General features: G+C 38.0%; 1 protein-coding gene across 3 annotated transcripts; it reads right to left on the reverse strand.

Annotated features, from left to right (window-relative positions):
- Window positions 1-3,610: 3,610 nt before the first annotated feature.
- Window positions 3,611-23,121, reverse strand: numa1 (nuclear mitotic apparatus protein 1). Of its 3 annotated transcripts, none has more exons than XM_059331357.1 (25): window positions 22,986-23,121; window positions 22,617-22,689; window positions 22,420-22,505; window positions 22,173-22,246; window positions 21,619-21,707; window positions 21,444-21,518; window positions 21,214-21,307; window positions 20,894-21,053; window positions 20,382-20,521; window positions 20,049-20,160; window positions 19,665-19,782; window positions 19,324-19,464; window positions 18,998-19,111; window positions 13,689-18,866; window positions 13,237-13,446; window positions 12,929-13,119; window positions 12,586-12,723; window positions 11,467-11,548; window positions 10,889-11,087; window positions 8,952-9,088; window positions 7,182-7,478; window positions 6,345-6,437; window positions 5,605-5,910; window positions 4,062-4,108; window positions 3,611-3,807 (listed from the first exon to the last, which is right to left on the reverse strand). In XM_059331357.1, the coding sequence occupies exons 2-25, from the start codon at window positions 22,653-22,655 to the stop codon at window positions 3,804-3,806; spliced, it is 8,124 nt and encodes a 2,707-aa protein (XP_059187340.1). In that variant the 5' UTR covers window positions 22,656-22,689; window positions 22,986-23,121; the 3' UTR covers window positions 3,611-3,803. The 3 variants fall into 3 exon arrangements, with proteins under 3 accessions (XP_059187340.1, XP_059187339.1, XP_059187341.1); XM_059331356.1 differs by having other exon boundaries at window positions 11,443-11,548; XM_059331358.1 differs by lacking the exon at window positions 4,062-4,108 and having other exon boundaries at window positions 11,443-11,548.
- Between the last annotated feature and the right edge of the window lie 131 nt (window positions 23,122-23,252).

Here is a 23,252-nt window from a genome sequence, read left to right on the forward strand (position 1 = left end):
TACTTTTACTTCAGTAAGTTTTGAATGCAGGACTTGTAGTGGAGTAATTTCACAGTGTGGTATTGGTACTTTTACTCAAGTAACAGATCTGAATACTTCTTCCAACATTGTGTGTATCAGTGGTGGAAAAAGTATTCAGATCTCTTACTTAAGTAAAAGTACTGATACAAAACTGTGAAATTACTCAACTTAGTAAAAATCCTGCATTCAAAAGTTAGTTAAGTAAAAGTACACAAGTATCGGCATCAACATATACTTAAAGTGTCAAAGAAAAAGTACTTCTTATGCAGAATGGACCCACTCAGATTTTTTCATATATTCTAAATACATTACTGGATTATTATTATTATTATTATTGATGCATTTATGTAAGCAGCGTTTTAATGTTTAAGTACAGTACTTGAGTAAATGTACTTAGTTACATTACACCACAGGTGCGTATGAAATGCTACATGTGCTCAAAATGTTGAGCCTTTTTTCAAAAATCCTTGTGGATTGTTAATGCATAAAAAAATATATCCCTATGTTGTGATTTTATAGTTGTGCAGAAAATGGAACTAGCAAACCTCCCAAATTTAGTTGTTCGTTTTTGCCACCATGGCAGAAAAGTTTGACCTTAAATATGTAATATTGTAAAAAGGTAATTTCTAATTTAAAAATAATCAGGGATTAAGGACAAATGATATATTGTATATTTCTACAGTCTGGTACCACTGACTCAGTGTTACAATTTTGAAGTGGTCCATAGCTACATACTGTGGATTTTTAGAAGTGGCAAATAAAATGAGTGGCAGTGGAAATGTTCAGTACCTACCACAGGTGAGTACAAAAAAATAATTATTCCAAACTTTACCATTATGAAAAATAAAAAAATAATTAAGTCAACCATGCTGTAAAGTGGTGTCCTCTTTTCCACACTGATTTCACCTTTGTACAACATTTGATGTTGTTTCCCACATATTTTCTGATGTGTTTTAAGAGACTATTTTTTTCAGACTTTGCAGACGTGTACTAAATGTACATACATAGTTATTTATGCTACATTAATTTTTAAATGTATTATTAAAAATTATGCAAAGAATTTCACTTCTTATTATTCATACCAAAACAGTGGTGTGTGCTTTCATTCACTAGGCACGATGATGAAATGGACATTCAAAAACTCATTTTTTGCTTTTATTATGAAGGTTTTGAGGCGCACACCGGAAGTGTATGAGTTGCGTTTCAGGAACTGAGGAAATGATCTTATCATGTGCTAAAATATGGCTAAAAGACACAGTAAACCATGTTTACATGAACTTGTATAAACTACTGGATGAAGTTGGGCAGACATATTTTTGGAAACACTTCTTCCGTGCCTCCACTTTTCAATTCATAACACGTGAATTAAATCCATTCCATATTTTAGTTTTTGGACTCATTTTGGGGGGGATTAAAATTTGTTACACCACTGTCACAGCATTTTCCCTGCAACTGCAAGCCTTTACCATTATTACCCAGCAGAATATAATAAATATATATTAAAAGATTAACCTAATAAAGGGAAACTGATTGTATATAAGTTTAATTTGGTGATCACATGATTTGAGCCAGCCACCACCAGTGTAATAAAGTGCTTTTAATCTAAAAAGTATTAACAAGGTAGGAAAAAGATCCAAAATGACTTTGTATGTAATAGAACATACTTAAATTAAAGTAGCTCAATCTAACAAATGGGGAAAAGGACCAAAAACAAATCAATGAACTGACAGAATGTGCTACTTCACTTTAAAACACTTTCATTTAATCCATTAAGGAAACCTTTAAACTTAAATTATCTGACTCCAACAGTAAATCCTTTTACTAATTCTTTGCGCAGATCGTTCGATGGGGAATGATGAGCAGGAGACGTCCAAGTTCTTAGTTTTTACATTTTATTACAATACGTCAAGGAATGTGCAGTTAAATAGTCTCTGGGTTCAATCTGCACGTCCCTGACATGACATAGGCTGGTCAGTTCATGGAGATTGGACCCCCTTCTGTCCCTGAAACCCAGTTTTATAGCATAACAATGTTTACTGATAATGTCGGTAATGTTGGTAATCTCTCCAGAAGCTGCATCCCTCTCGAACTGTTGATTTGTCAGTTTAATCAATATGATTAAATCAAAATGACTGAGGACACTGAGGCCCAATGAGAAACAGTCTAGAGTAGAGTCTGTCAGAGGACTTCTTCCTCTTATTGTTCAAAGACCTTTTTGGTGGTTGTGGGCAGTGGATGTTTAGGGTGAGATAGCAGGTCAGCAATAAATACCACAAAGAAGTTATGAACATCATCTGAAAGCTGTGAACCTGAAGATTCATTTAAGATGCAGCTGAACACTGTGTGTCAAGTTGTTCTGGTCAAAAATATCTAATTAAAATGACTTATTGAATGAATTATTTATTTATTGAAACCTATAATGGTGAATAAAGGGTCATAACATTAGGGTACGCTTTCTAAAGTCCAGTCCATGTTCAACTGTGTTTAGTTGTTGCAGCAATTTTTGGGTTGACACCATTTGCTACATTTGGTGCTCAATAATGTAATTTTATTCATATTTTTTATTCATATGGATAAAAATGGTCAGAAAAACCCAAGAGAATATAACATTAATATGCCAAGACCTTTGGAACAACCTAGAAGAATCCGTGCTGAGATTTGGGTTTGGTCATTTTGGAGATTTCTGTATTTTCAGTGATTGGGTGACAAGTACTTCTGTTCTACAAACTGCTGAGAAACCCCCTTTTTGCCAATATACCTGACTGCACACCCTCTGAATGCTCTAGGTCTCTAGTTTATGGTTGTAACGTTTCATGAGGCTGATTGACTAGATGTCACAGCAGCTCTTTTTATACACTGAGGACCAGACTCAAGAAATGCCCTCACTGCAATGAACTGGCTACTACTGATGACTAACATCATCCCACATGAAGAGAACTGGGCTCATTGAATCCACAAGAGTCTCAGCTTTCCACTGATACCCAGTTTATGTAATTCAAAACCTGTTTAGAGAACTCAGTATGGACAAATATTCACATACAGTAGGCTGAATTGGCAAATTTGTACTACATGAAAAAAACGATGTGGTTTTTGCCTTAAACTGCATGTTATCGGCCTAAAGTAGGCATGTATGTAAAGAGAATGTGGGAACAAAAAGAGCATATTTTTCTATTATTCAGATAGCATGACATCAGAGGTCACATGACCACTTCAAAATCGCCAAAATAGACTAAGTTTGCAGCGTTTTTTCAACAACTTCCCAACATGGTATCCTAACATGATTGGGCTCTATAGATTCCTTAGATCTTCTTTCATATGATATCACTATCTGCAGTATACTCCTAAAAATGAGCCCGCTATGCCCTCCGATTGTAGGGGATGAGCTGCTGTCAAAATCAATGTTCCTAGAGAGGATGGGTTTGTTTGTTTTGCTTGTTTAAATATTGATGCACTGACTTATGTGTCATAAAATGATGAGATGAACCTCTTTCCCAAGATTACCTGGACCGTCTATGAGCTGAGCAACTGCAAGACTCAACTCTGAGATCTGGTAAAGGCTCAAAAAGCAGACTTCCCCACAGTTTGTCATTTAAAAATGTTTATTGACAACATATAAATATAATACAGAGGAAATAAAGGTAGATTAAAACAAGATTGTAAAAACCCTGAACGATAACCATTAAAATTGAGAAAGAAAAAGGAAAATAAAAGATGATCAAGTAGACCTGTAGATGATCATAACTCCAGTCTGGGAACCAGTCCTCATACCTTTATCTTCCTCATCATCTGTGTGAGAAAAAAACAATAGATTAAAGCAAAGCTTCCTGATAAAAAAATATTTCAATCCAGCATGAATATTACTTTAAGTAAAAGCTGAAGTCACATGCTGTTAGTTTTGTTTAACAGATACATGTGGACACCCGTCAGGTTGATACGTGAAATGAAAACACTGTGAGTTATGGAAAAACTTGAGACCCAACAACCAGCCCGTGTAGACCAACAAACCCCGGTTAACTAAATTGAAAGGACTTTTACCAGACCTTTTAAGACGCCCAGCGAGATTGTCCTCATTTATAGACACGTGCTTCTGAAAACAATTACTGAGATGTTAAGACATTTTAAGCAAGTTTTCTTGTTGTGTTGCTTCATTATGCTGGGCTTACACCAAAAGATTTTTACAGTCCCAGACTACTAAACTAACTACCTAAAAGTAACATCACAATAATGCTAGTAAGCTCAGTCCTAAATAAAAAAAATTTAGTGATGTCATATATTTAGATTTTTTGGGGGGCGCTGTTTCTTAGTAAAGAGAACAGTAAGAAGACCCAGTTAAAATGTATAAATAAATGTATACATAAATAAGTAATGAATAATCGATGATTAATGTATGATCAACTAAATGAAAGTTGATAAAGCTGATAAATATAATTATTCAGTAAAACAAATCATAATTAAATAGGACATACATGTAAATCATTAATTCATTTCTAAATGTTCCTTTCCTTAATTCTTCCTTATATCCATTTCTACTGTAAAATAGTCAACTTTTCATGTCAGAAAAACAGAAACCCTTTTTCAGCTTTGTGAGGGGGCATTTTGTGGCGTCTTCTCTTCTTTTTGTTGTTGGGTTTTTTTTCCAACACAAACTACTGCACACACTAGAGCAGCTGGAGCCAAAAGATGCTTCTCTTACATTTTGTAAGTTTTTACTACGAGCAGGGGAAAAAAATGCATGGTAGGAAAAAATGCTAAAAGAAAAAGAATCTAGTCTTGTAAATAGTTACCCTGCAAGATCCACAGTCTAGGCTGGGACTAAAAACTCAAAACACTTGTCTTTAGATGTGAGCCTAAAGTTTTCCGGGAGTCTTTCCTAAATCTTTTCAAAGTCTTCTGATGTATAGGTAGCATTAGTTAGATCACTGATGGAGGGAAACCTAAGTTACCAGTTTATTAGGCACACTTGTAAGTCTGCCGACAGCAGAAGTCAGCTGTCACTATAAAGTAACAATGAGACACTGAAAGAGAAATGTAAATGGCACAGGTTTGAAAACATACATTGTGACCTTTTGTTGGATCTTGCTCATCCTTTTGCTTCCCGACAGATGAGAAAAAAAACAACAACAAAAACGCCAAGAGTCGCAGGGTAAAACACATCAGGTAAGATTATGTTCCATCTGTGCGGGGAAGCCAAGGTAACCAACTATAAACCAAGTAATGAACATGTTGGTGACGTAAATTGTGCGAGATGAGAGATTTCATTCACTGATTTGTTTCACATAAAACTCAGTGGTACTACAACAACCTGCAACTTTCTTGACTTGCAAATTTATCTTTTAAATTGATAAACATATGGGTAATCTAAAGCACAATTAAGATGAGAGCAAATTCTACTTGCCTCCTGCTGTTGACTACCGTATTTTTTTAATTTTTAAATAAGGTCCCAAGGGATACCCGGGAACCTCCCTTACCACTACAAACAAGCGAAATGCTGGAATGGGCAGAAAACTCCTACATTGTACCTTTAAAAAAATGGTGTCAGTATTTGCTATAAAACCCTAAATGGATTTGTCTGTTTGAGTTTACCTTGCGAGCGCTCGCTGTAAGTCCAGGAGACTTTGCATAGCTGCTGGTTCCTCTCTGTCCTTTAGGTGCCATCTGGGGTGACCTAGAACTGCCAATTCTGCCTGTTCGTACAACTCCAGCGCGGGAATTTACTGCAGGTATGTTTTCCTGGCACTTGCGATCAGATTTCCGAGCCGGCGACTTCTTGGCAGCTTTGCTTGGAGATTTGCGGGTGGAGCCGCGTAGTTTGTTCAGCCCTTTCTTTAGGTAGTTGCTGTTTTTAGGGGTGTTTTCAATAGTAAACATCATTGACTCCCTCCGATTAGCCTGAGTGAATAAAAAAAGTGAAACTCTTAGAGAGGCATGCAAAACATTATATGCACTATTGTGTTACATAATAACAAACAAAATAAAGCTGCAAGCAGTGATGAACGGGGCCGAGCAGAGTGGAGCCGTCAGGGGAGCCAGCCGGCCCGGGTCCAGCGATCGTTGAAGGGGCGAGGTAATCAAGGACTCTCTGCTGAGACTCTAACTCGGAAATACTTAAATTTTCGACGGGATTGAATTTTGTCCCAAGTTTGGTGAGTTTTGGAATATGATAAATCCCTCAAATTCGCAATTCATTTACCGTTATAATAATAAACTGACCAATTTCAATAGGGTCCTCGCACTATTGTGCTCGGGGCCCTAATAATTTCGCTATCGTCTCAGATTTTAAACATCCAGAAAATGATCTGCGTGTGTGCATGTATTACACTCACTGGACTGAGGGCAGTTTGAATCTGAGATCCACTCATCACGTTCTTGTTTTTGGGAGTGAGTGGACGGGGGAAGCAGCTGGCCTTCACCTTTTTCTGTCAGATGGACACAAACAAAGACGAGTTAGGAAAGAGAGGAGGTTTCAAGAAGTTATATTTCAGACTCAATGTAATTTCTTATTAAACTAAAATGTATTTAAAGAGCAAGCTTTCCGATCATCAATGAAATGAGCAACCAACACAAAAGCCTGACGACATTATTGGAGAATGACACTCAAACAATCTGTTGATATGTTGATCACTTACCATTTTTAACATACTGCTAAGAAAACATTAACTTTTTTTGTTGTTGTTGCCTATAAAATATTTATATAAAGTCCTTCAGTCAGGCTCAAACATTAACACAAAATATAACCTCCATCCATTCTGTATCTGCTACGTCATGTTTTGTTGTGTTTTATGTGCAATTATCACTCCGGTGCAATATTGTTCACTTACTGTCCACCATGTGCAATTACCGTCTAAGTGCAATAATATTTATAGTGCAATAATATTTATATTCATATCATCAAATAACATTACCTCTGTATGCTACTACTCCTCCTCATTATCCTCCTTTTCCATGTACATAGCTATTTATTCTATATTCCAATATTTTCATGCCATTTCAATTATTTATTCTTGTTTGTGATATTGTTATACCTTTATAGTCCTTAAGTTGTTTTTGTATTGTTCTTAATTGTTTTATGCACCAATTAGGAGTTGCACTCTAATTTTGTTGTATTATATACAATGACAATAAAGGCTCTTCTATTCTAACAAATATTTCTGTAAACCAACCTCAGGCGAAGTTTGATGTACAGACAACGTAGATAAAGACCGCTTGGCGCCATTGGGACTCCTCAGCTGAGAGGCGCTGACGGTTTTTGATGGCAGCTGGCCCGGCATCAAGGACAGACGATGAGAACGAGTACTGGCAGCGCCACCCGTCTGTCCTATCATGAGTGAGTGCCGATGGGAGGTGAGAGAGTCTTGCAGCAGGCCAGGCATCAGGGACGCCCGACGGATTGTGTCAGATGGGTCACCCAAACGGAGTTCTTCATCTGTGAACTGGAATGTGCTGCCACGGCCTAGAGCCTAGAGGAACACAAACGGAGGCATTTCATCAAACAAAAACAATAAAGTGAAAGAAATTGTGACAATAAGCCTGTCACAATAATACATTTTTTAGGATGATATACACTACTGGTCAAAAGTTTTAGAACACACCAACTTTTCCAGAATTGAATTGATAATTATGCAGTTTAATGTCTCAGTCTACTCTGAAATGAATGCAAATTTGAAACATTTAAAATTCTTTATTGAGCATGATAGTGTTTTGAAAAAGACACAAAATGACTTACAAAGACATGTAAAGAATTCAAAAATGGACAAAATAGCCCAAGACTCCATAGAGTTAAGTTGTTAACCCATTTCTTGTTCCCTGAAAAAAGGCCTACTTGTATAATTCTGAAATGTAAATTATTTTTCAGTTTTGGTTAAGTTTACCTTTTTTTTTTAATTTACCTCTGGCAGTTCACCACTTACCTTTGTACCCTTTCCTGTTTACCTGTTCATTTGACTTGAACTGCTTGAATTTCAATAAAAAACTGGAAAAATTGGGTTGTTCTAAAACTTTTGACCAGTAGTGTATGTTCCAAGAAACTATCGTGATAAACGATAGTATCGTTGTAGTTTTAGTTTTATAACAATATTAGTGCATAAGTTCATCCTTTTCCACAGCAATGAATTTTTAAATTCGAGAATATTAAACATTGGAATTAAAATGTGGAAAGAAATATTAAAATATCCTAGATAAATAAAACATAAACTACAACTAAAACAAATAAAATAGACTTTCAGGCTCTGTTAACAAAACATTGCACTGAGATAAACATTATGTATTATATTATTTAATTATTAAAATAACATAAACAGCTGGATTGCTGCTTGGGAAATATACTTTTTTTCAGCAATTGGTACTGCCTGTCAAACATTTGCAGCATTACTTTAAACACAACACAAAAAAAACACAATAAGTCACGCATGTAAAAAATATATTGAGTCCAAAAAAACAACTATCATGTCAATTTTCTACGATACGAACGATAAGTGGATATAGTAATTATTGTGACAGGCCTACACTCAAACCATCTTTGGGCCAAGACACTGAACCTGATAGTTAGGCCAGCACCTTGTGCCTTGGTGTGTGAATGGTTGAATTAAAAGTGTGTTGGTAAAAGTACTTCATAAATGCAGTCTGGTTAAAACAAAAACAAGGGGTTACTAACTACTTGGCTACTTGAAAGGTCGAATCCTAAAACCTTTTGTTGGACTGTGGGCAGTTGTTCCAAGTCATTTATAACATGCTTTTAAAACTGTATCATCAGATTTACAGCAGCGATTTACATGTAAATTAATGTTATTTTAGTGTTGTCTACAACAATGCCCTGTGCATTAAATCTCCCAATTTATCACTTTTTAAAATGTAAATTAGGTACATCTTGAATGTGAATATGGACTTTATGCCTGTTGTGTTCAGTGTGCATGAAAGTATTGCTCTCTCCTAACCTCAGACTCCACAGGGTAGCTGCTCTTTAGATGAGGAAGGACGGCCTTGTTCCTGGACTGGAGCTCAGCAATCCTCATCCAATCATCAGATGCACCGTCAGGCTCGTTCTCTGCCCCCGCACAGAATGTACTTGCAGCTGAAGACAACAGATGTAGAAATATCAAGAGCAATTACCATTAATTAACTATTAAGTATGGCTGCCATTTAAACATTGATGATTCAAATTTTTAGTCGAGACCTCCCGGAGTTGACTCCCATTTGACTTTGTCAGTGGAACCACTGACAAAGTCAAATGGGAGAATTTGCCAGTTTTCTTTGTCTTCTATTAAAGTAATTTGGCTTCTGGTCAAACTTAACATTTGTAAAAAATGAATCTTGCTGCTGCAACTCCCCAGATCCCTACAGTCAACATGTGGATATCACAGATTTCTGCTCTTATTTCTCTCGAGAAGTTGACTCATGACCTTAATCACGAATCGGACAAGTTCAGAAGGATCTGGGAACCATTGCATTCCTTTTTACAGAAGCTATAACTCTTAATTTGTCCCTGGAAGATGACGACTGTCTGCCCTTTTATTTATTTTATCTATGTGATCTTGGTTTATCTGTCTCCTTTTTATTTATTTATTTACTTACTTAATATATAAATAGAAATATATAGCGCATCACTCACTGTTAGTTTGGGGTGGGACTTTTTTTGTGTTTTTTTGTGCTTTGTTGTCTGAATTGTGTTTGTTTTTTCTAACGTTTGACATTTGTTCTTACAATAAAAAAGAGTATTAAGAAAAAGAAAAAAAAATAACATTTGGTAATGTCACCTTGTGCTCTCTGACAAGTGGTGACCCCTTTTCACTGTTTTCTCATGTTTTATAGACCAAAGAATTACAAGATAAATTGGCAAAATAGTTGTCAGATTAATCGTTAGTGAAAATAATTGCCAGTTGCAGCTAGGCCTGGGCGATATATCGATATAAAAAATATATCGATTTTAAAAAAAATGTGATATGGAATTAGACCATATCGTAATATATAGATATAGTTCAATTCTTTTTCTTTCTTTATACATACATTCAAGGAAAAAATTATTAGACCACCCTTTCTATAAATTATTGTTCATTTTAATGCCTGGTACAACTCGCTAACTTTGTTTGGACAAATATAATGATAACAACAAAAACAGCCAATAAGAGTTTAATTTAAGAGCTGATATCTAGACATTTTCCATGGTTTTCTTGATAATAACCAAAATCATTCTCAAGAAAACCATGGAAAATGGCTAGATATCAGCTCTTAAATTAAACTCATGAGCTATTTTTGTTGTTATCATTACATTTATCCAAACAAATGTACATTTAGTTGTACCAGGCATTAAAATGAACAAGGAACTGAAGAAAAAAATGGTCTAATATTTTTTTCCAAGATTGTAAATGCTGCTCTTACTAGGATTTGTCATATTTAGTTATTTTGTAATGTTCGTTACTCTTTTCTCATATAAATACATTTATTTCGATTGGCCTATTTTATTTCATAGGCTGTTTTTATTTAAGATTTTTTAAATTTAAATGTGCACTTTATGGAGCTTTGATTTTTTTTTTTAAAAGCACTCCTGTTGTTATACAGTATTTATGTTCACTTAAACGGTTTCAATAAAACTACTTGTGACATGTCATATTTGACTTTGACTGAATATTTGCTCTCACTTTGCAATAAAAATATTGGGATATATAGCGTATATCGATATTCAGTTTATTTACTTTTGGTCCATATCGCCCAGCCTTAGTTGCAGCCCTACTACCATGTAACCCACAGGCAGTCAAAAAGGTAAAATCAATTTAACTTTTGTTTCGGTCCTAGCTCTTCAAGTGGTTCATTTAGTTATGAGTCTTTATTTCCCACCTTTCAGTACCTCGTAAGAGTAAGCCAGGGATCTACTTACGCTGTGAGAGGATCGTGCTCCGTCTGTATCCTGGTAGACCGATGAGCTGGTCGCTGGTGCTGCCGGTCATTCTGGCAGGTGTGTCAAACAGCTCCATAGACACGGGTCGGGCAGAGTGGGCACTGGAGAGGTTTGGTTGTGAGCGAGCCGAGGCCATACTATAGAAAGTGTCATCATGTTCACCGCCGCCTGGGGTTTTCTACAGATCAGAGTTCAACAGTCACTTTCAGCTACAATAATACTGCAGAGGTGAATGCATTTTTACAGTGCTGGCATGTACTGAGTGCTCCCAACAACGTGAAAGGAACACAGAGCTCTATAGTTAAAATTTGTTATAGAATGAAGGATTAAAAAATAGGATGACAATGTTAATGATGAACATGAACCTACAAAATGCACAAATAATCCAATTTCATCATCACAAAGACTACTTGCGTGAACCCGTTGTGTGATATTTAATTGTACAGTAATTATTCAAGAGCATCATCTTCATCACTGTGAGTCATTGTGAACATGCAAAGCCTGCAATAAGTGTGCAAGTGAGTTTCCTCCACCTTGGTCATGGTGATGTTAATAACCTGCGTGGTCCTGCGTCGCTTGACAGATGAGGTCGGATTTTTCCTGGTTGAATCCAGGTCCATGTCATGCTCTGCACTGGTCCTATGCAATGGGGAAAAAAACAAGTATCTCAACAACAGATTATGGGAAGTTAAAAACGGCGATTTTGGTTTTTACCAAAATCAGGAGATTTCAGAATTGTATATTCATTCATTCATTATCCTTAACCGCTTATCAGCTGACATTGGGCGAGAGACGGGGTACACCCTGGACAGGTCGCCAGACTATCGCAGGGCTGACATATAGATACAGACAATCACGCTCTCATTCACACCTATGGACAATTTAGAGTCACCAATTAAACCAAAGTGCATGTTTTTGGACTGTGGGAAGAAGCCAGAACCCTCTTGCTGTGAGGCGAGAGTGCTAACCACTACACCACTGTGTAGCCTTTTCTTGTATATAGAAACGGAAAATTGCACAGGTCATTTCTTTAAATATTTAAAAACAGATTTGACTGAGAACTGGAGGAATTTTTGAAAATAACCGCAAATAAGCTCTAAATGCAGTTTAAGTAAGTCACTACTAGTCGATGCATGGCTTTGTGAACATATGAAGCCTTAGCTCAGGGCAACTTTTGACCATTTCATTACTCACATTATCATTAGGATGAGACTGAAATTATTTTACACAATTTTAAGTTATATTTTGACATCTTACATCCATTTGCTTTTGTGACTGTTGTCAGATCTATGATTAAACAAACGCATCAGAAGTGGAACAAATTAAGATGATAACCTATGACTGGTTACAGATTAAGGCCAATTTTTTTTTTAAGACAACATGTCTCAAAGAGCATTTCTTTGCAATCTTTAATCTTAATTAAAATGACATTGGATGTCTTGCTAAAAAATATTAAATCCCCCAGTAATACACCAAGAGAAGGAACAGATATCAATCAAACTGAATTTTCTAATACTATATCATATGGCATTAATATTCACAATGTAATGTAAGGACAAGATCAACAAGAGTCCAGATCAGATATTCAAATACACTCACATTTACAGTCAGTATACTTTATACCGAATTTAATTTGAATCATCTGAATTTAAGATAGTCACAACTGTGAATCATACCTGTTCTTCTGTCTGGTGTTTATAGGTGTGAAGTACAGGGTTTCCAGGGACTCAGCCTTTATACCCCTGCGTTTAGCTGCCAACCGATCTGAACTGCGAACAAGTGGTGTGCTTGATTCACCCGGTGCTGAAAGTTTCCTGCAAAGGTAAGAAACAGACTGCGTGAGATTACAATCATAATAGACCAACAGTATGTCTCTGATGTAAGATTCTGGAGTGTTATTTCAACAATCCATCAAACACTAAGGGGATTTATATTGTGATAAAAGCAAAATAAACAGGTGAAATGTGATTAATTGTCCTCCTCAAAGACTTCATGCTTCATGTCTGAGTGGTGCTTTACCTTGTGGTGTTCAGAGAGTCTTCCAGAGAGCTCTGGTCCAGGCTGTCAGAGCTCATGGCTCTCTTCACCTGTGCTCTAGTGTGAACACTTGAGTGTGGATTGGGGATCTCCAAGTAAACTGACCCCATCGCACCTCCTTCATTACCATGAATCTTATTCTGGGCCCGCAGGTTACGGTCAGCAAAAGCCAGCTAAAAAGGTAAACAGATATAGTGATTGAAATAAGGAAGTCCTTTGTTTGAAAAACTGTTTCTTCAATTACAGTAAAACAGTTCTCCTCACGCCTCAAAATAAAATACAGTACCAACCTGTGCCTCCAAACTGGCCACCCTGGTCAAAAGTGCCTTCTCTGTACTCTGGGCCTTGTCCAGATCCAGTTGAAGCAACTTATTTTCCATGGCAACAGCCTTCACTTCACGCTCTTTAACCTCCAATGATTGCTTGAGTTCAAGCACATCCCCATGGCTTTCTTGAAGAAGTTGTTTCTTGTTGTTATAATGACTCACTGCAGTCTCCATCTGTGGCATTGTGATAATAAAACAGATATCTTAGCATGAATCACTTAGGTCAAACAACTCATCTGACACCAAAAGGATAGACCAATCAAGGATGTACATCAAACTGTAGCATAACCAACAAGGAACAAGCAGAAAGGAAGTGATCTAAATCAATCTTTTTTTATAACTTTAAGTTTAATATGTAGAGATACAAAAGGAGTAAAATAAATTGTGTCATCAATTGTGTTTGTGGTAACACCAACCTGTGCTCTGTAGTGTTCTGCAGCCTCTGATTTTGCTGAGAGCTGTTCCTGCAGGTCTGTCTTTAGCATCTCAATTTCCTCCGCTTTTTCCTTGACGAGTCCCTCTTTCTCCATTTTCAAGATTTCCAGCTCGCGCTGTAGCAAAGATTCCAGCTTGTGGGAGGCCATGTTCTCTCTCTCTATGGCCTGCTTTGCTTGAACAAGTCTCTCCTTCTCAACCACCATGGCTTCAAGCTGTTTCTCCAGAGTTGTCTGATTCTTTTCGGACTGAAGTATCCTGGCCATGAGTACTTCTTTTTCCTGAACAAGAGCCTCCTTTTCCTTAAAAGCAACAACCTGTGCGGCCTCTTTCAGTCTGAGGTCTAAAGCTTGTGTCTCTTTGTATTTGTTTAGCTCTGTGTTTACTGCGACAAGCTGCTGCTGGAGAAGTTGCGTCTGCTCAGCAGAATCCCGCTGAGTTTCAAGCAACATTTGCTCTTTAGCCAGAATATTCAGAGAAGTGGTTTTCAATTCTCCCTTCAGACCCTGGATCTCTTGTTGAAGAGCATCTGTCTGTTTGGAGCTCTCCTCCTTTAGCTCAGCTAGCATTTTGTCACTGGCTTCAGCTTCTTCCATTGTGCTTCGAACCAAGTTGGCTTGAGCAGCGACCTCCTCTCTGAGAGTGTTCAGTGTTTTATCTTTATCAGTTATCAGTGTGTTGACTGCAGATAGTTCTTTCTGGAGGATCTGAAGCTTCTCTTCAGCCTTGAGGAAAAGATTCTCTTTGTCATCCTGAGATTCTTTTAGCTTTTGAATCTCTTCTTCACGTGAAGAAATCTGTTTCTGCAGAATCTCCACTTCTTTGACTTTCTCCTGTAGACTCTGGACAATCTCCCTCTGTTGAGTATTTTCTTGCTCTCGTTGAACCAACAGCTCTTCCTTTGATTGCATATCCTCCTCAGCCTTCCTCAGTGATGAGCCAAGAGTCTCCACCTGCAACTTTAAACCTTGTATCTCTTGATGTAGAAAATCTGACTGCTGTGAACTGTCATTTTTAAGCAGTATCAACTGTTCTTCTTTAGCATGGACCGCCTCTTTCATCTCTCTCACCTCTTCCTCAGAAGCTGACAGTTGCTGCTGCAGGAGCTCCTTCTGGTGAGCACTCTCCTCCTCCTGTTTGGTGAGCATGACTATCTGAGTCTGAACCTTTTCCTCAGCCTTTGAGAGAGAGTCACTCATATTAGTGAGCTGGTCTTTCAGACACTTGATCTCTTGCTGTAGCATGTCTGAATGTATGGAGCCCTCTTTTTCTAGTGTGACCAGTTCTTCCTCTTTAGCCTGGATCTGCTCCTTCAGCCCTTTCATCTCCTCTTCGGAGGCTGTCATCATGTCTTGAAATTTATCTTTGTCCTGAGAAATCTCCATTTCCTTCTGAGTCAACATGTTTTCTTTAGCCTGAACTTGTTCAATTGTAGTCTTCAGGGATTCATTCAAACTTTGAACTTGATCCTTAAGAGTGTGGATTTCATTCTGCAGAACTTCTGACCCCTTGCAGCTCTCAACCTTTAACTGGTCTACCTCACCCTCTTTAGTTTGAATTTCCTTCCTAAGTTGACGAACCTCCTCCTCAAGAAATGCACTGTGCTTTCCAAGTGCCTCAATCTGCAAAGTGCTCTGCTGCTCCTGTTGGGCCATCAAATCTTCTTTGGCCTGAACCTGGTCATTGGCAATCTCAAGAGAAGTGGTCAGAGTCTTTAATTGTTTATTCAGACTTTCAATCTCTTGCTGTAGAGAATCAGAGTGTGTAGTTGTCTCGGACTTTAGCAGAATTAATTGCTCCTCCTTAGCATGAATCTCTGTATTTAGCCTCTTGACTTCATCTTCAGATGCTACCATCTGCGCCTGGAGAGCCTCCATATCCTGACTGCTCTGTAGCTGTCGCTCATTAAACAGATTTTCCTTGGACTGCAGCTTGTCCTCAGCATTCTTCAGTGAGGAACTAAGACACTCAATCCGTTTCTTTAAATCTTGGATCTCTTGATGTAGAAAATCTGACTGCTGTGAACTGTCAGTTTTAAGCAGTATCAACTGTTCTTCTTTAGCATGGACCGTCTCTTTCATCTCTCTCACCTCTTCCTCAGAAGCTGACAGTTGCTGCTGCAGGAGCTCCTTCTGGTGGGCACTCTCCTCCTCCTGTTTGGTGAGCATGACTATCTGAGTCTGAACCTTTTCCTCAGCCTTTGAGAGAGAGTCACTCATATTAGTGAGCTGGTCTTTCAGACACTTGATCTCTTGCTGTAGCATGTCTGAATGTATGGAGCCCTCTTTTTCTAGTGTGACCAGTTCTTCCTCTTTAGCCTGGATCTGCTCCTTCAGCCCTTTCATCTCCTCTTCGGAGGCTGTCATCATGTCTTGAAATTTATCTTTTTCCTGAGAAATCTCCATTTCCTTCTGAGTCAACATGTTTTCTTTAGCCTGAACTTGTTCCATTGTAGTCTTCAGGGATTCATTCAAACTTTGAACTTGATCCTTAAGAGTACGGATTTCATTCTGCAGAACTTCTGACCCCTTGCGGCTCTCAACCTTTAACAGGTCTACCTCACCCTCTTTAGTTTGAATTTCCTTCCTAAGTTGACGAACCTCCTCCTCAAGACATGCACTGTGCTTTCCAAGTGCCTCAATCTGCAAAGTGCTCTGCTGCTCCTGTTGGGCCATCAAATCTTCTTTGGCCTGAACCTGGTCATTGGCAATCTCAAGAGAAGTGGCCAGAGTCTTTAATTGTTTATTCAGACTTTCAATCTCTTGCTGTAGAGAATCAGAGTGTGTAGTTGTCTTGGACTTTAGCAGACTTAATTGCTCCTCCTTAGCATGAATCTCTGTATTTAGCCTCTTGACTTCATCTTCAGATGCTACCATCTGCGCCTGGAGAGCCTCCATATCCTGACTGCTCTGTAGCTGTCGCTCAACAAACAGATTTTCCTTGGACTGCAGCTTGTCCTCAGCATTCTTCAGTGAGGAACTAAGGCACTCAATTTGTTTCTTTAAATCTTGGATCTCTTGATGTAGCAAATTTGACTGCTGTGAACTGTCAGTTTTAAGCAGTATCAATTGTTCCTCTTTAGCCTTGATCTCCCCTTTCATCTCCCTCAACTCTTCCTCAGAAGCTGACAGTTGCTGCTGCAGGAGCTCCTTCTGGTAAGCACTCTCCTCCTCCTGTTTGGTGAGCATAACTATCTGAGTCTGAACCTTCTCCTCAGCCTTTGAGAGAGTGTCACTCATATTAGTGAGCTGGTCTTTCAGACACTTGATCTCTTGCTGTAGCATGTCTGAATGTATGGAGCCCTCTTTTTCTAGTGTGACCAGTTCTTCCTCTTTAGCCTGGATCTGCTCCTTCAGCCCTTTCATCTCCTCTTTGGAGGTTGTCATCATGTCTTGAAATTTATCTTTTTCCTGAGAAATCTCCATTTCCTTCTGAGTCAACATGTTTTCTTTAGCCTGAACTTGTTCCATTGTAGTCTTCAGGCATTCATTCAAACTTTGAACTTGATCCTTAAGAGTAAGGATTTCATTCTGCAGAACTTCTGACCCCTTGCGGCTCTCAACCTTCAACAGGTCTACCTCACCCTCTTTAGTTTGAATTTCCTTCCTAAGTTGACGAACCTCCTCCTCAAGAAATGCACTGTGCTTTCCAAGTGCCTCAATCTGCAAAGTGCTCTGCTGCTCCTGTTGGGCCATCAAATCTTCTTTGGCCTGAACCTGGTCATTGGCAATCTCAAGAGAAGTGGTCAGAGTCTTTAATTGTGTATTCAGACTTTCAATCTCTTGCTGTAGAGAATCAGAGTGTGTAGTTGTCTCTGACTTTAGCAGAATTAATTGCTCCTCCTTCACATGAATCTCTGTATTTAGCCTCTTGACTTCATCTTCAGATGCTACCATCTGTGCCTGGAGAGCCTCCATATCCAGACTGCTCTTTAGTTGCTGCTCAGCAAACAGATTTTCCCTGGATTGCAAATTCTCCTTTGCATTCTTCAGGGAGGAACTAAGACACTCAATCTGTTTCTTTAAATCTTGGATCTCCTGATGTAGTAGTTCTGACTGCTCTGATATTTGATTGTTTAACATATTTATATGATCCTCTTTAGACTGGATCTCCTCCTTCATGCTCCTCACCCTCTCTTCAGAGAGAGAGAGTTGCTGCTGCAGGATCTCTGTCTGATGAGCACTTTGCTGCTCCTGCTTTGTAAGCAGAACTTCCTGAGTCCGAACTTGTTCCTCTGCCTTTCTAAGGGAGTCATTCAGGCTGTCTAGTTGGCCTTTCAGTCCTGTAATCTCTCGCTCCAGCAATTCAGACTGTTGAGAGCAGTCATTCTTTAGACTAACAAGCTGCTCATTTTTTACCTGTATCTCTTCGTTTAACTTCTTGACCAACTCTTCACAGGTTACAATCTGTTTTTGGAGTACCTCCCTTTGTTGGAAATTCTCTTGTTGGACTTTATCCAGTAGGTCTTGCTTAAGTTGAATTTCCTGCTCAGCCTGTTTGAGAGCTGAGCTCAGGGTTTCTACTTGCACAGTTATTGTCTGCATTTTATCAAGAAAAATGGTTTGCTCATTAGACTTCTCAAGAAGTAATTTTGAAAGCATTTCCTCTTTGGCTTGAATTTCATTTTTGTTGTTTTTGGTTTCATCTGTGAGAATGTCAACTTCTTCCCTTAGATTGTTAATTTGTTGGTCTTTATCAGCCAAGAGTGAACTGGCAGCAGATAACTTTGTCTCAAGATCTTTGACATTTTCTTCCGTCTGATGTAGAAGGTCTTCCTTCTCTTTCTTAATTTTCTTTAGATTTTCAATTTCTTGTTCGCAAGTGGCAATATGCTGCTGAAGTCTGGTCATCTGCTCAGCCTTCTGCTGCTCAACTTGCTCAAGTTGAATCTTGAGTTCCTGGATCTCATGCTGGAGGACTCTTCTTTGTTCAGTGATCTCCTTTTGCAATTTGTCTAAAATGTCATCCTTTGCTTGAATGATTTCTTTAGTTTGTGACTCATGTTGTTTCAGGAGCTCCTTTTGTTGATTCATTTCTTGTTGACACTCTGACAGCTGCTGTGTTTTGGCCTGAATCTCCGACTCAGCCATTTCAAGGGAGCAAAGTGTGCTCTCCAGCTCATTCTTCAAACCCCTGATTTCACTGTCTAACATTTCTCTCTGGAAATAAGAGGAGACTTAGTAAGAATTATTGACTTCTAATCCAAAATAGATTTTAAAAGATTGAGAAATGCAGACTTCATATCTGATTACCAAATATTTAAGCTTTTGCACAGAATCATAGACTTTACCTCCATTACAGGCCCCATATTCTCTCCTACTTCTTCCTTAGCAGCTCTGCTTATTTCATCCTCCAAAGAAGAAATCTTTCCCTGGAGGATCTGAATTTGTTCAGCCAATAGCTCCTGAGTAACAAAGAAAGTCAAAGTACAGTAAAAATCCCTTCACATAGAAATTCAATATCAATTAGAGTATCAGAAAAGTAGAATGTTTTAATCAAATGAACAAAAATGAATAAATATAAGTGTAATTCTAATGGGTACAACCTCAATAATTAAAATATTTAACAAGTTCAAAGCAGTTGCTCATGCAACTTCTGTTGGGAGGGTTTAAATACCTTTTGAGCGGTAGCTTGGTTAAGTTCAGACAGCAGTTGGCCTGTTTTGCTTATAAACTCCTCCTGAGCAGACGTTTGGGTTTCTGTCAGCCTGCCAACTTCTGCCTCAAAGCGGGCCAGCTGTGAACACATGGTTCTTACCTGGAAAAATATCAAAAGATACAATAAATGTAATAAATAAATATTAAGTGAAAGTTTTTGGTTCAACATTGACAAAAACGGTGACTTTCTATCTTTCAAGGATGGACAAATTGCATGACTGTTATTGACTGCTAATCCCTTCTAAGTGAGAAGACAACAAGATTGCATTTAACAGAGAGAAACTTTGCATGTCTTATTACCTGGGATGAGAGTTCACCATTTTCCTCAGACAGCTCATCCACTTTCCGCTCCATAAGTGAGGAGTTACTTTTGAAGTCTTTATTTTGCTTTAAGATTTCATCAAAACGCGTTTGTAACCTAAGAGAAAAAAAACAACAAAGCAGTTTGCATTAAAGCTGTAACCTTACTTATCATTTGTGTATGGCTATAATCTTGCTGTAGCCTGAACTGAATTTATAGGCTAAACACTGTTTTCAATTAATTTATGGAACCTACAGAAGAAAATATTACTCACAAACTCAAGTTAAACACACCTTTGATGTAAAAGTTATTAGTTCTGCAATGTATTATTAGAAATGCCTTATCAACAGCAAAATAAATAAAAAATGTCCTTGGGTCCTTACATGTTGTTTTTGGTCTCAAGTTCATCAAGTTGTTCCCTGACAGTATTCTCCTGATCAACTTGCTCTTCTTTCAACTTATCCAGGCGGTACTGCAACTGGTTAATATGGGACTCTGAAGAAAACAAAGTGTAGAAGAGAGTTTAATTTAAAGAAAAACAAAATTAATAAAAAGGTTAGACATTATTACATTGCACACTTTCAGCAGCACTTTTACAGAAAACTGCACGTTTTTAAAACATTACTTTTGACAAAAGCACAAACCGTTTACCTTGTTTAACTTATTAACCCAACTAAAGTTGTTTTAATCCAAACAAAACTAATTAAATGCGGTACCTCTCTGTGCAATGAGTGCAAGCTTGCTGGTCAACTCCCTCTCTAACCCGTCTCTGTAGTCTCTGTCCTTGATCATCTGTCGTTGCATCTTCCTCAACTGAAACTTAGGTGTGTTCATGATATCCTGCAGAGGAGACTTGCTGTGGAAACAAAAGCAGATCAGGCAAGCTAAAGAATTATCTATAATCCCTTGATTTTCCATACATAAATGTACATGAAGTGACAAACGTATGGCATTTATATTAGACAAAGTGTTTTATGTTTTGATGATATGCAACCCCACAGTTAGCCATTTTGTTATGGAGTGAAAACAAAAGACCTGGTTAATGCAAGTTTAGCGAAGCATGGTAGATTAAGTTAATTGAATGTTCTTATGAAACTCAACTACATGTTTTCATTACAAAGAATACTAACAAAGCAGTTTTCACTTGTTATGGATCAACTTTGCCTATAAAGTTGCCTTTGTCACATTAGATGAACACTGTATTGGACAAATTCAAATCCTCTGATACCTGACTGAGGAGGAAGCCACAGTTTGCATGTCGACGAATGTGATTTTCTGTGTGCGGCGAAAGACGGGGGAGTCATCATCTGACAGCGAGGAGGTAGTCGATGCATTGGAGGTGGAGGTGGTTGCTGATCGGTCAAATATTTCCCGGGCGACAGGCAAATCTGAAATTGATGGCGAAATCTATTTTGACAACTTTTACAGATGCATGTAAATCCAACCCACAAAGCTAGTGTTATACAGCAGCATTACAAGGGTGGCATTAATGTCTCTTAGTATGGCATATCATGAAGAAATATAAAATTAAACAAATTTGTGACTTACATCTCCTTGCCAAATAGGCATCAAGGCCTTTGCTCAGATAAACACAGCCGTCACTCTCCATCACAAAGGAACCAGTAAGATTTGCTATCTCTCTCTAACAGATAAGAACAGGGATTTATATTAATTGGCACAGAATGAAATGGTAGCACAGCACAGGATGGATGAAATGGGATGTATCCAAGTATCCAATTAAATTTAGTAGCAAATCAGAAAAACAACTTTCTGCTTACCTCCGCATCGCAGTGCAACATGTTCAGGGTGCAGCGGTCATTCATTATGTCGTGGTATACAAGCAATAAAAGCACCTGGTGGTTTCACAAAAAATTCGTCAGAAAAGTGTTTTTTGATGTTAAAAAAACATAAAATGGTCTGTTTATGTTTGTTTTTATGCTTATTTTCTTTTACCTTTGCAATCTCTACTGTTAGGTTGATGCCATCTTTTATCTTGTCCCAAGATAGTGAAGTGCCTTTGGCAGCACTAAATCTGCAATCCCCTAATAAACAAAATAGATAGAGACAGCAATATTCAACATATGTCTACCTGTGAGATGTAAAGAGTTACTTTAGATAAATGAAAAAGTAACACTCAGGGTGTGTTATTTACACTGACATGATTGTCTGGCACGTTTAAAGGTGAAAAAATAGGAAACATTGGAGATAACACCTAACAGTTATGTGGGTGTGGTCAAAGGTGCAATATATTTAAACCAGAAAATGTCAGAAAGCAGTATCTTACTTTGAGCTACTACGCAGACATTTTCGGAAATACTGCATGCTTTTTTGCTGCCTTATGCACAATTAGGTTACAAAAATCAATAGAATTTTCACCTAGATGCAGTCAGTACAATGATTGGTCTGAGATATGGTAAGCCTCTTTTTGCATAAAAACTTGAAGCAGGTGGAAGCAAATTACAAAGAAGCAATATATGAAGATGTTTATAACAGGTAGACAAACTCACTTTCCACAAAGTCTGCAATGACCCTGAATCGATCCTCAATTGAATTCCTGAAGCAGGAGTTTGGTTCCTTTTTCCTGAAATGATTCAAATTGTAAAACAAGGGTAAAATATAGGCTTATCGCAAGGATTGAACATATATTTACTTTCAAGAACCCACTGACAGGAGAGGTATGTTAAAAATGTAGTTCAACAGCCGTTGACCGGCCCTTGTTTACACAGTCAAAGCATTTCGATTGCTCATACTTACAGCACATAAACAAGTCTCACTAAGACTGTCCCATCCTGTAAATCGTCGATAGTTAATTCGTGGTCGTTCAGTTTTATGGAGTTGACCTGCAAAAAAAGTAGTTTGACAGGTTGGTTCCATGTAAATACACCTATGCAATTAGCTTTGCTGGAATTAAAATATTCCATATCACATAACTAACGTTACAATTAACTCACCCAGTCGAGAAGAGCCTTAACACCTAAGTTAACCGTCATCTTGGATTACCCTTTTTTATAAAGGGATTTCAACCTGGAAGCGTAAAAACAAAGATTTAACAAGCGCAGCAGCTAGCGTTGTCAAGCTAATGAATGAGCACATTTGACTTAATATCAAGATAACCTCACCCACAACTAGTGTGCTAAGTATAAACTTAGTGAATAAACCTAGCGATAACAAACAAACTATTGTAATTTACCTAGTTAAAGAATGCCAACATTGGTGCTAACCTAGATTTGTTTGCTAACTGTTACTATTAACTTTAACTGTCATATAGCGAGTGTTAGTTAACGGTAGAGATCAAATATTGCTTCCAAGCAGCGACTCACCTGAAAAACCCTTGGCCACTTTATTCTTTATGGTATTTCTTCGTTCTCTGAAAGAGATCCAGCCGCTACGTCTTGCTACATCAAGGTACTGCTACGAAATAAACAGTCCCATGCGAGAGCAGACAAAATTCAAAAAGGGCAGCTGAAGATTGAACCAGCCAATCAGTTTTCGCGTATTGACGCATCTGAAAATAGACGAAGTTGATTGGTTTAGAAGCCTGACGTCATCAGACCGTTGCGCTCGTAATGTACATCGCGGCGCTCAGT

Source organism: Centropristis striata, chromosome 4 (genome assembly GCF_030273125.1).
Source record: "Centropristis striata isolate RG_2023a ecotype Rhode Island chromosome 4, C.striata_1.0, whole genome shotgun sequence".
In the NCBI taxonomy this organism is placed as follows: domain Eukaryota; kingdom Metazoa; phylum Chordata; class Actinopteri; order Perciformes; family Serranidae; genus Centropristis; species Centropristis striata.